The sequence below is a fragment of the Camellia sinensis genome, chromosome 1, assembly GCF_055761805.1.
Source record: "Camellia sinensis isolate YWXY chromosome 1, ASM5576180v1, whole genome shotgun sequence".
In the NCBI taxonomy this organism is placed as follows: domain Eukaryota; kingdom Viridiplantae; phylum Streptophyta; class Magnoliopsida; order Ericales; family Theaceae; genus Camellia; species Camellia sinensis.
This window is the reverse complement of record NC_138961.1, coordinates 250542566-250553368: the sequence shown is the minus strand read 5'-3', so window position 1 is coordinate 250553368 and position 10803 is coordinate 250542566. Positions and strand designations below refer to the sequence as shown.

General features: G+C 34.5%; 1 protein-coding gene across 38 annotated transcripts; it reads right to left on the bottom strand.

The window, feature by feature from the left end:
- Positions 1-504: 504 nt before the first annotated feature.
- LOC114308076 (uncharacterized) lies at positions 505-7926 on the bottom strand. 38 transcript variants are annotated; one of them, XR_014348565.1, is made up of 14 exons: positions 7814-7926; positions 7591-7665; positions 6356-6670; positions 6062-6214; positions 5583-5700; positions 5226-5342; positions 4768-4875; positions 4578-4642; positions 4293-4361; positions 3424-3517; positions 3241-3342; positions 2372-2440; positions 1617-1703; positions 505-797 (listed from the first exon to the last, which is right to left on the bottom strand). XR_014348565.1 is itself a non-coding variant. In XM_082901774.1 (11 exons), the coding sequence occupies exons 7-11, from the start codon at positions 4320-4322 to the stop codon at positions 784-786; spliced, it is 309 nt and encodes a 102-aa protein (XP_082757900.1). In that variant the 5' UTR covers positions 4323-4361; positions 4578-4642; positions 4774-4875; positions 5226-5342; positions 5583-5700; positions 6356-6670; positions 7591-7924; the 3' UTR covers positions 667-783. The 38 variants fall into 38 exon arrangements, 3 of the variants coding, with proteins under 3 accessions (XP_082757836.1, XP_082757900.1, XP_082757869.1); XR_014348495.1 differs by having other exon boundaries at positions 1617-2440; positions 4774-4875; XR_014348561.1 differs by lacking the exon at positions 6062-6214 and having other exon boundaries at positions 4774-4875; positions 5216-5342.
- Positions 7927-10803: the final 2877 nt, after the last annotated feature.

The following is a 10803-nucleotide window of genomic DNA, read 5'->3' as shown; positions in this document are numbered from 1 at the left end:
ATTATTTTATGAGTTAATATTGTATTACATGATATGATCCACATCTCAAGTCCATTTTTAATCATCACAAATTTGACATAATTACATTTGACTTCCCTGCTGAAAAATGTACATTTAGCAGCGTTTAAAAAACGTCGCTATAGGTTTTTAAACGCCGCTATAGGTACAAAAAACGTCGCTATTTATTTTTACGACGTTTAGTACCAAACGTCGACAAATGATGTTCGCCATATATTACCATAGGCAGTGTTTTTAAAAACGCTGCCAAATGTCCTATCCCTAACAATATTGTGACATCAGCGAGCGACGTTTTTAAAGCGCCGTCATAGATTTTTTTAATTTTAGAAATTCAAACCGCTAGCATGATTGTAACGTTTTTAGAAATGTTATCTTCTTTTCTTTTCTTTTTTTGTTGAAATTATGCTAATTTTATGTGATTGAACTAAAATAATGCCTGTAATAAAATTGAATAGCACTAATATGAAATAATAACTCCCATTCAAATAGCAAATGCAACATTAATTCACTTTTCCATTAAATTTAATATCCAATCACCATTACCCACAAAATAACATATCCAAAAATTGAATTCACAATTCTTAATCAAAAAATTACTACTTTGTTTACAAAGTCACAAAATAACATTAACCCCCCCCCCCCCCCCCCCCCCAAGTCAGATCAGAGGAAAAAAAGAAAAAAGAAGAAAAATAAAAATCCAAAGGTAAGCCCCATCCATCATTCACCGTCATTCTGAATCACTCTCCATGCTGCTTCCCATGGCCTTCAATCCTCTCGGTCTTTGCCAAACATAAAACATAATAATAATAAAAACAAAGCCACAAAACTAGCCCATACCAAGTATGAGTAACTAGCTCACAACCATAAACAAACATAGGACTATCTCATTTATCAGAATTTGAAGCATTAAAAATGTATCTGACGATTAGTTTCTAAAGCAGACTAAACATCTATCTTTGCATAAGAAGAATTTCAGCACAGGGAAAAAGAAAATAAATCCCACAAATTAGGAAACCCAACCCAACAAAGAAGGGGAAGGGGGTGATTACAACCACCACAATTACCACCTCCTCCACCACCACTACAACGGTTTCACCACTTCCCACCCACGGCAATTACTACCTCCTTCAATAAGAAAATAATGAAATTGTGACTACCATAGAGACAATGAGCGCCCAAGTGCCGATTTCTTATTTTAAAATTATTTATCTCAATGCACATCCCAAACTTCTCATCATTAGAACCCAAATCTGATAATAAAAATATAAAGTTCCATAAAAAAAATAATAAATAAATAAAAAGATATTGAGTTATTATGAGATACAAAATTTAAGAAAAATCTAAGAAGATTAGGACTAACACAAAAAGTGAAAGCAGTCTATTCTAACTAATTTGTTGGTTTCAAATTCATAAAGCTTCTAATTCATCAACTTCTATCCTATTCAGAGTCTTCAGAACTAATCACACTAACCAACATAGTTTCACATTCAACACAACTACCATACCTTTCCAAATTCCATAGCTATATATGCATAACATTATGTGAACATAGGAGTATATATTCATGTATATACCCAAGAGTATGGGTAGGGATTTACCTCCCAATCTTCATTCGTCTGCGAGAAAACCCAAACATTTTGAAGCTTCTTCCCCAGCTAAAACCTCTCAAATCCTACTCAAACAAACTTCATCACAACAACAACCCACCATTCACAAGAGTCAAAAGGCCTCAAACAACAAAGAAATGCAGCCACATTATCAACCAAAAAAAGAAGAAAAAGAAAAAAAAAAAAAAAAAAGCCCTACAGTTAAGGTTTCTTTACACACACATTTTGCATTGAAATGTCAAATTAATGGAGGGAAAGAGTCAAAGAAAGTGAAAACCCATTGAAGAGGACTCTAAACCAAACCAAGCAAACCCATTAACAAAAAGATTGAAAAGGACCGAGTAGTGAGTAGCCTCTGCTACTGGCTATTGCTGCTGCAAATACATCAATTTCCATTAAATTCAACTCTTGTTATCAGTATGTTTTACACTTCCAACCAAATAATCCAATCAGAAAAGACAATAATTTTAAAAGAATACGAGATAAAGCCAAACTTATTTACAATCAAACATCAAAATTATCATTAATCTCAAAATTCTCAACTATAGCACTACATACCAATATGGTGAAGAATATATGTTGCCAACAACATTCTCTGTGTCTGAATCCAGAAACAATCACAGAACTGACTCCAAAATATTTTTTGTTTAGGATTAAGAAGAAATTGAAAAATCAACTAAAAATTCATGTTAGAAAACGAGCAATACCAAAGAATGCAATCATCAAATTCCAGATGCAAAACTCACCAGGGTGGTCAAAGTTGTATTCGTGAACTCTTGTAAGTTCCTCAGGGGTCAAATTGTGATAAAAGAATCCTGCCAGATCATCCACAGCAAGATATTTATTTGCAATGAAAAATAAATCACCTCATCAAAGAAATCAAAGAGAAGTGGTGATCAGCTATTGTAAATTTGGGAGGCAAATGTATGGAAATGTGGATGAAACTTCAATTCTATATGCTGATAAAAGACACATCCACACACACACAGGGGGGGAGAGAGAGATTGGAGAAGAGCATAGGTGAGCTGATGAAAAAATCACAAACACAAATTGAACCCTATTAAGTGGTGTTTATGTACTCAGGTGCAACTTGAAGTACACAGTTAACAAGTATGTCGTTCTTGTTTATCCTATTTAGCCATTAAAGGATAATGTGATGACAATGTGAGAGAACAAGTGAAGCTCAGTTGAATACATCAGTTCAGGGAACAAATAGTTGATGATTACCTAACAGCCCTACCAACCCCCCAACCGATGAAAAAAGAGGGAAAAAAGATGCTTGTGATAGAACTTAAAGGGGAATTACTTACAATCCAATGAATATGTAAATTGGGCATTGATGTAGATACAATGCTAGGAAGGCAGTCCCGATATGATCACAGCTAAATTCACACAAGCACATATCAACCTTTTCGTGAAAAATAAAATAAAATTCCAGGAAATTATACTGTATTCAGTTACTCAGAATCATCTACTCCAGGGACAGGTTTGAGCATTAGAGATTCATCAAGGGGATCCAATTAGTGCAAAGACCTAAGTCCATGAATATATACAGTTACTGTAATTATATTTTTAACTCCATACAACATTCTCAGCATATATGATAGAGACAAACCATAATAACCGACTTTGCAGATAAGCTGACATGAGAAGCTCACAATAACTGACTTTGCAGATAATCCATCCATGGATTTGTTTTTGTTCCAAAACTGAATATCTGTAAAGAACCAAAAATTAATTAACAAGCTATAATTCCCATAAAGATCATCATAGAAGATGCATAAATGATTGCCATTACCATTCTTAAATGCCAAGAAGTTGAATATGGAATGAAATACTGAGACAATCATTGTAATCACCAAAAGGTACAGATTCCCTTCCAAGAATACTCTCTAAAACAAAGAATAAATAAATCAGAATTGGAGTAAACATGTATACACATTTGTATGAACATGCATAATAGTTGCAGAACCAAAGCAAGACCAATAACAAAAAATCACAACCAAAACATACAAGGATCACATTTTAGAACATATTCTAAAGAAGTAGCTAGTTCTTAACTTCAAAAATGTGCATGTATGTATCATGCGGTATCTGTGTTTGTGTTCGTACTCATACCCGTACCTTTTCTTCTTAGATTGCAATTCAACATTGCCATTTTTTTCAATGCAAAAACAGGAAAATTTTATGTATCGTGTTGTATATGTGTCCATACTCAAACCCATATCCATGCTTCTTAGATTTCAATTCAACCATACCACTTTTCCCAATACAGAAACAGGAAAATTTCAAGCACTAAGAAAGATTGTCGGTCAAAGTAGAAAGATAAAATATTTAGAATTAAAATAGAAAAACTTTTCCATCAGATAAAATAATGTGTCCGATTAGCAACTTTACAATGAAAAATAAGCCACGTGTGTACTATAGTGCATAGTTGATTCCATAAATAAACTTAATCGATATATCTCAAAGTTTCTGGAAAATCTCCTTTCAATTTGCAACATCATTTTATATGCACTGAATAAGTTCACTTCAACTATTAGAGAAATTGAAAGACTGATTGGCAAATATTATGTATTTGCTTGATTTCCAAAACAAAAGTTAGAACTAAAATCTAGAAGTACATATTGCCAGAGAGATTTCTTATGCTCAAAGAAAAAGTAATACCTTAAGTTCATCGGCCTCGCCTTCAAGCATACTCCCATAACTACGGTGAATCTGGAAGGATTAATCAATCTGCAGGAACAGCCGCCACTTGGTCATGCTTATTGGACTATTTTTAACTAGCTCATTTTAACTATTTTTTTCCAACAGTAATTATAATACTAGATAGAGCAAACATTGATGGGTTGTCATAACAAGAGTCTTGACAGAAATAATACAGTACATAATTGCAAAAAATCCCACCCCATCAAAAGTAAGAGCTAAAGTACTTGAAGGATAAAGAAGTACCAGGTTAAAGGAGATACCACTTCCATAGTGTCATTCCCAAGATCAATGTCGTAGAAGTAGGGCAACTATCAACATGAAAACACAATGCAGTGTTCAATAACAAAGAAGAGAACACTCAAAGACTGCAACTACTTTAAAAGAATTCCAGATATATAATTGACTCCCTAAATAAAGTACAAAAATGAAGAACCTATACAATGTAGGTGTTTTTATCCTCCATCACATTGAACTTTCTAAGAGCAGAACTGATGCATTTGTTATGACATTTCTCTGTGGTGGGCCAAAACTGATGAGTGGCCTGAAAAGAGATATTAAACCCCAAAAGAAAAAGTACATAAGATGACAAGAAAATATGAATCTCTCATTTGAAACTCTTGCCAATATGAATCTTAGCATACTTTAACTATCCAAGACATTGTCGGATCATCATTGTCAGCAGGTTAAAAATAAAGCAGATTTATTTATCAAAAAAAATAAAAAAAATAAAGCAGTTTTAAGTAAATCTTAAAGTATTTCTACTCTTCTAAGAATAATTTAGTTCCGGATAAATATTGTCTGCAGAACATTGGTCCTGTCTTAACTTTTGTACTAGTTGAATCTAAAATAAAGAAGGGAAAGGATGACTGAGAGATTAGAACCTTGGAATACCTAGTAGAGAGCTAACTCGTAAGATTGAACAGCCTCCTCAAATGTACAAAGGGAAGAGTCATCCCATACCAATGTTGCAGCTAAATTAGATATACCTTCAAGTTCATCTAACTCAATCTGTTGAAAAGTATTCTCATTTCAATATACATGTGCAGAGCAGCTCTCTGCTGAGGAACAAAAAAAATACACAACCCAACAGAATCTAAATCCCAATTCTTTGCTAAAATGAAATGGACATATACCAAAACATAGATGTAAACTACTTTTCAATGGATAATAATAGACATGGTATGGAAGAGAAGAAATGCAAGCACAGGATAGTAACAAGAATAAATGTGGAAAAGAATATAAGGTTACCTCAGGTATAAAAAGGTAAAATGAGCCTCTTGTGTGCTTCATGGAAGATGACTCTATATCAAAATCAACATCTATAAAACCATAAGCCCTTACAAGTGTTGAATCTAGTGAGAGATATCTGTAAAAAAACGAAAGGGGGGTTCATCAACTCGTTAGTATAAAAGTTAAAATACCTACTGATGTATCCATAATATTATCAACAGTGCACCTTGTCAGAAAAGATCATCCAAAATTGGTGCTTACAGCATGCATGGGTGACAAGTCTTGCACTTGTTCAGAGGGACCATGGCTCTAAAATCTAAATCTTATGAAAAAACTTTGTTGAGTGCATTACTTTTGACCATTATTGAACCATACCAAGCATGAAAAAATTAAGTCCATGCTGTTTAAATGCGTATTATTCACTAGAAAGTGCTAAATATGGGCACATCAAATGTACCTGCACATCTACATAAGATCAGCCTAAGAGCTCATCTCACCTTAGTGATCAAGAAATGTGGAGAACAAATGAAAGAAACTGTATATTCGAAACTGCAATGAGCAGTCTTCATTTACATGTGGGATGCCTATCTCACGTCATTAAAATAAACTTCCCTTCCAATTTGCCCCTTCTATACAAACAGGAATCCCACCTAGAAAATAGTTACGTCTTTGATCAAACTACCCATCATACAGTGATAATCACTATTTATTTTGTTTAACAGCCCCCAAGAGTATTGGGTTGCCTCTGAGATCAAAAACAAAGCCTTAAACAGCAAGAAGGATAAAATAACCTTTTTATTGAACTTCACTCTATTGAGGCACAAGAAGAAGACCCTTTGAAAAGGACAGCAGTGCCAATACCAAAAAAAGCCGCGCACTCCACTCAAAGAAAGCGATCTAAATGTTGGGTTATCTTTCTCTTTGGAAAGAAAAAACTGAGGAAATACTCCTGATGACTCAGGTTGGCAGCAAAACCAATTCAAAGAACCTTTCTAGTTCAACAATTTCAGAGAACCTCTGGTGCCCAAATATCTATTTGTAGTCCGCAATTCCGCTTGAGCACCTCTGGTGCCATGTAATATGGGCTTCCAACAATTTGAGAGAACCTTTCACGTAAAAATGTTTGAACAAATTAGAGCTAAATAGCATAACTGCAAATACAAAAATAAAAATAATTGGCCTCTTTATCTTCTTTTTTTTACTTCGACTACCCTACAAAAAAAAAAAAAGATGCACGGTATGCATATAGAGAAGCTTAGATGAATATACATTCTTGGAGTCTTCACTGCTTGAAGTCTTGGCATATTAATGACCAGGCAGAACAAAACTTGTTTATATACAGGGTATGCATATTTAATGGGGTGTCTACACCTTCAAATTATTAGGATGATAAAGTCAGAAGTTTCCAACAACTTATTATGGATAAAAGATAAAAGAAACTCACTCAAATGGTTCAAAATATCTTCTATTTTTCTTCATGAATGAAGTCTTAAAAGGGCTATGATGCAGCATCACAAATTGCTACAAATTTCTCATCATCAAACAAATCTATTAGTTGAAGAGAGCTTGGACAAGCACTCTAATAAAAAATCAAACGGCTGAAATAATACAATTTAATAAACTATTAAGTGAAACCATTACTTTAGTGAATTCCAATCCGTTGTTTTAAGCAAACATAGCTAGTTTTTGGACTTGGCCGTACTCATTTGATACATAATTCAACATTTAATCCATATGAATATATAAAAAGTTACAGAATTTCTTATTGAGATTTTTGACAAAAAATTTTGTCAATCTATTCATATATATGTATGTTTTTATTTATTTTGTGTTCAATTTTAACATCAACAATACACATTATGATCTTCAATCGATCAATAGATCTTCGATCGAAACCTAGCATACTTGAATCGAATCAACAGATCATCAATCTTATCTAAGAATGATAAAGTAGATGAAACCTAGCATACTTGAATCGAATGATTCCGTCAGTAAGAAGATAGAGATAAGACTGATCAACACTTACTATGAAGAAAGAGCTGCGAACTCGAACACGAACTAGAGAAGAGGCTTGAATCGATCTACAAATACTTGAATCGATCTGCAAATATGAAGGGGTTCAGCTGCCGTTCTACAAATATGAAGGGTTGTCTTTGAAACGAAAGCGTTTGAAGCGAGAGAAAGTGAAATCAAGGGTTTAGAGAGAGAGAGAGAGAGAGAGAGAGAGCAAGACTGAGAGTGAATATTACTTGAATCGATCTGCAAATACAAAGGGGTTCAGCTGCGGTTCTACAACAATGAAGCGAGAGAGAGTGAAATCAAGGGTTTAGCGAGAGAGGGAGACTGAGAGTGAATACGCTATTTATGTTCTCATATATTTTTTAAAAAAAACATTCGAACGATTTCTGAAATTAAAAACGGTGTCGTATTACTCACAAGAAATGCAACGTTTATAAAAACGTCGTTAAATATTAAAAACAGAGGCATTTTTTTAAACATTGTTAAATAAACGCCATTAAATCCCACTTTTCTTGTCTAAAGTCTCGTAAGCTGGCGCTCGATGTTGTCAACTAAATCTCCTCTTTTTCCCCCTAGTATAATGCTTGTGGAATGACTTGCATTGGCAATAATTATCTTATAAAGCAAACTATGTTTTATTTTTCTTCTGCTGCAATGAATCGGTTCAACTTGTCCACGTTGATGTGGGTGACCGGAAGGGTCAAATTTTCAGTTGACATAGAAATAAGTGACTCGTATAAATGTACGTTATTCTTTTTGAATCCTGATCTGGTTAGTATTGTTGTTGAATGCAAAATTTTCTGGATGGTATCCACTGTCTTTGTACTGTTAGATCCTTTTTTCTTTTTCTGAGATTGTGATTGGTGGTGAGACAACAAATTGCTAAACTCTGCTACATATATCATGCTATAATGTGTGGGTTCAAGTCTTTATGTTGTGTTGCATCTTGTGTTTGTGAAGAGATTTATGGAGGCAAAATTTTTCCATTCTTTTGTCTATAACAGAGAATTTCGTTAGTGAGCTGCATGTTGTCTTGGATGAAAGTGAAGACTATTTTAGATTATGTTTGGATCTTATTATTGAGGAATTTGTGTAGAAAAAAGAAAGTGAAAGTAAAAATAAGTAAAAATTAATTTTTATTTTAATTTTGTCCTCGCTTTTTCTTTCATTTTTGTAAACTCCTACAAAATTCAAGATCCAATTATATAGTCGTTACAGTTGAAACTTGGAAATAAGATTTGTTACAAGTTTATGCCCTACAGATAATTGTCTAAAACAAACAGTATTACCAATGAAAAATTTATAATAGTGATTACAATAATTAATAGTGATAATAATAATTTAGGTAAATTTTGCCCAATAGATAGGTTGTCTTTGTCCTTGCCAGTGCAATTTAGTTGTATAGTCAAACGCTTTCTCATTATACCAAAGCTCTCTCATTATACCAAAAGCTATAGCTGGTAGTTAGGGTGCAATTTTATTTCCTTAAAAGGGTATAGTACCAGTGCCACAACCAAATGTGACTCAGTCTAGGATCCCAAACTGGGTCTCTGCCACAACATGATGTTGACCCAAGCACTAATGCTATCAACGCCTACAATTTTATTTTCTTGAAAGGTACAACACTAACACCAGCGCCCTCAGCACCTGCCTGCAAACAATCCATGCTTCCAGAAGACGTGAACCTATGACTTGCTATGATAGTAATTGCAGGATCAAGAGCTTTTGATATAATGGGAAAGCACTTCTTCCTACAAGTTATGCTTGCTTCCCCTTGTGGGATGGCAAGAAGCATTACTGAAGCCTCTGGTGTTATCAATTAACATAATTAAAATTTGGGTGATTTGTGGTGGAAAAAAGATAATTGCTCCACCAACTGATAAATGAACCATTTTATTTGGGACCTGCCAAAAAACATCATACATATATATCATACACATGTACTAATCGAAGGGGTACTGAAACCCCACTAGTGAGCTGGCCGTGCAAGTGCCCGACCACTGGACAAGAGTCCTGGGGTCATCAACTCGATCAATGTAATCAATTGCTCACCTCTTCAGCGGATGGGCGTGATTGATTACGCTATTCATTTAGCGCCACATTTTAAAAAAGACACATGTCACATGCACAAACATAATAATAGTCCTATAAAAGACAATTTGGACTAACAAGAACTTTCATGGTGGTAGATCCCACCTAATTATAGGATCCAAATTTCCAATCCTGTAGAGGCATTGAAGCAACAAAGATTGTATCATGAATAATATAAATTCATGATAAAAACTAACCAGCAAATATACCAACAACTTGAATTATTAAGCATTCATGTGTGTAAGACACAACAGGCTGAGTTCATGCTATAGCATAGCAAAAAGAGTTCAGAAGCAAGAAAATTTCAACAAAGTTTGATCTACTAGTTTTAAGACTTTTAAAAGAAAAGTTTCCCTCAAAAGAAAAGAACAAAACAAGTAAGCACACAAATAAGTATAGAGATCTCTCCCTGCATCAATCAGAACCTGATATGTCATCCTGAAGAAGATTTTTGTCTTGGCTCTGAGGAGGAAAGTACAAAAAGACAGACCTATATTCAACCCTGGGCTCTTTTTCACAACGCTTACCGTCCATGTAATATATGGAGCTACTGTTCCCCCCCCCCCCCGGGATGGGTTACTTATTATAGCGCTTTGGTTTTTGTGCATGTACAATGCCGTGTTTCCCAGTCTCTCCACCCTCACCCATTCCATATTTGTCAAGTCCAGCTTGTAAGTCAGAGGGTTTGAATGCATTTTATCAAGCATTAGCAACTCCTCATTTAAAATCACTAACTGCAAATACAGAGTGCTCAAACTAGGGGTGCCCTTGACATCCAGCAACATCAAGGTGGGATTAGGGCACAATTTAAAAATTCCAATTCCAGCACAATCGGTTAAAACATAAATTTTACCATTAAAAACAGCTAGACCCATGATTAACCATGGTTTGTCAGCAAAAGAGTAGACAGTCCAATCCTCACCTCCACCTTGACAAAAATATCAGGCTTCTGAACAAACACCAGCACAAATTCTGAAAGCATGGTTGAGTAAGCAAGGATGGTGCGAAATTCAGGTAAGAAGAAATGTTTGAAGTATTCAGGTAGAATAGGGAAATGGAGTTCCTCTCTTGTAATAAGATTTATGGCATCCAGTTTCAATTTTTTATCTTGCAGTATGATGTATCCACA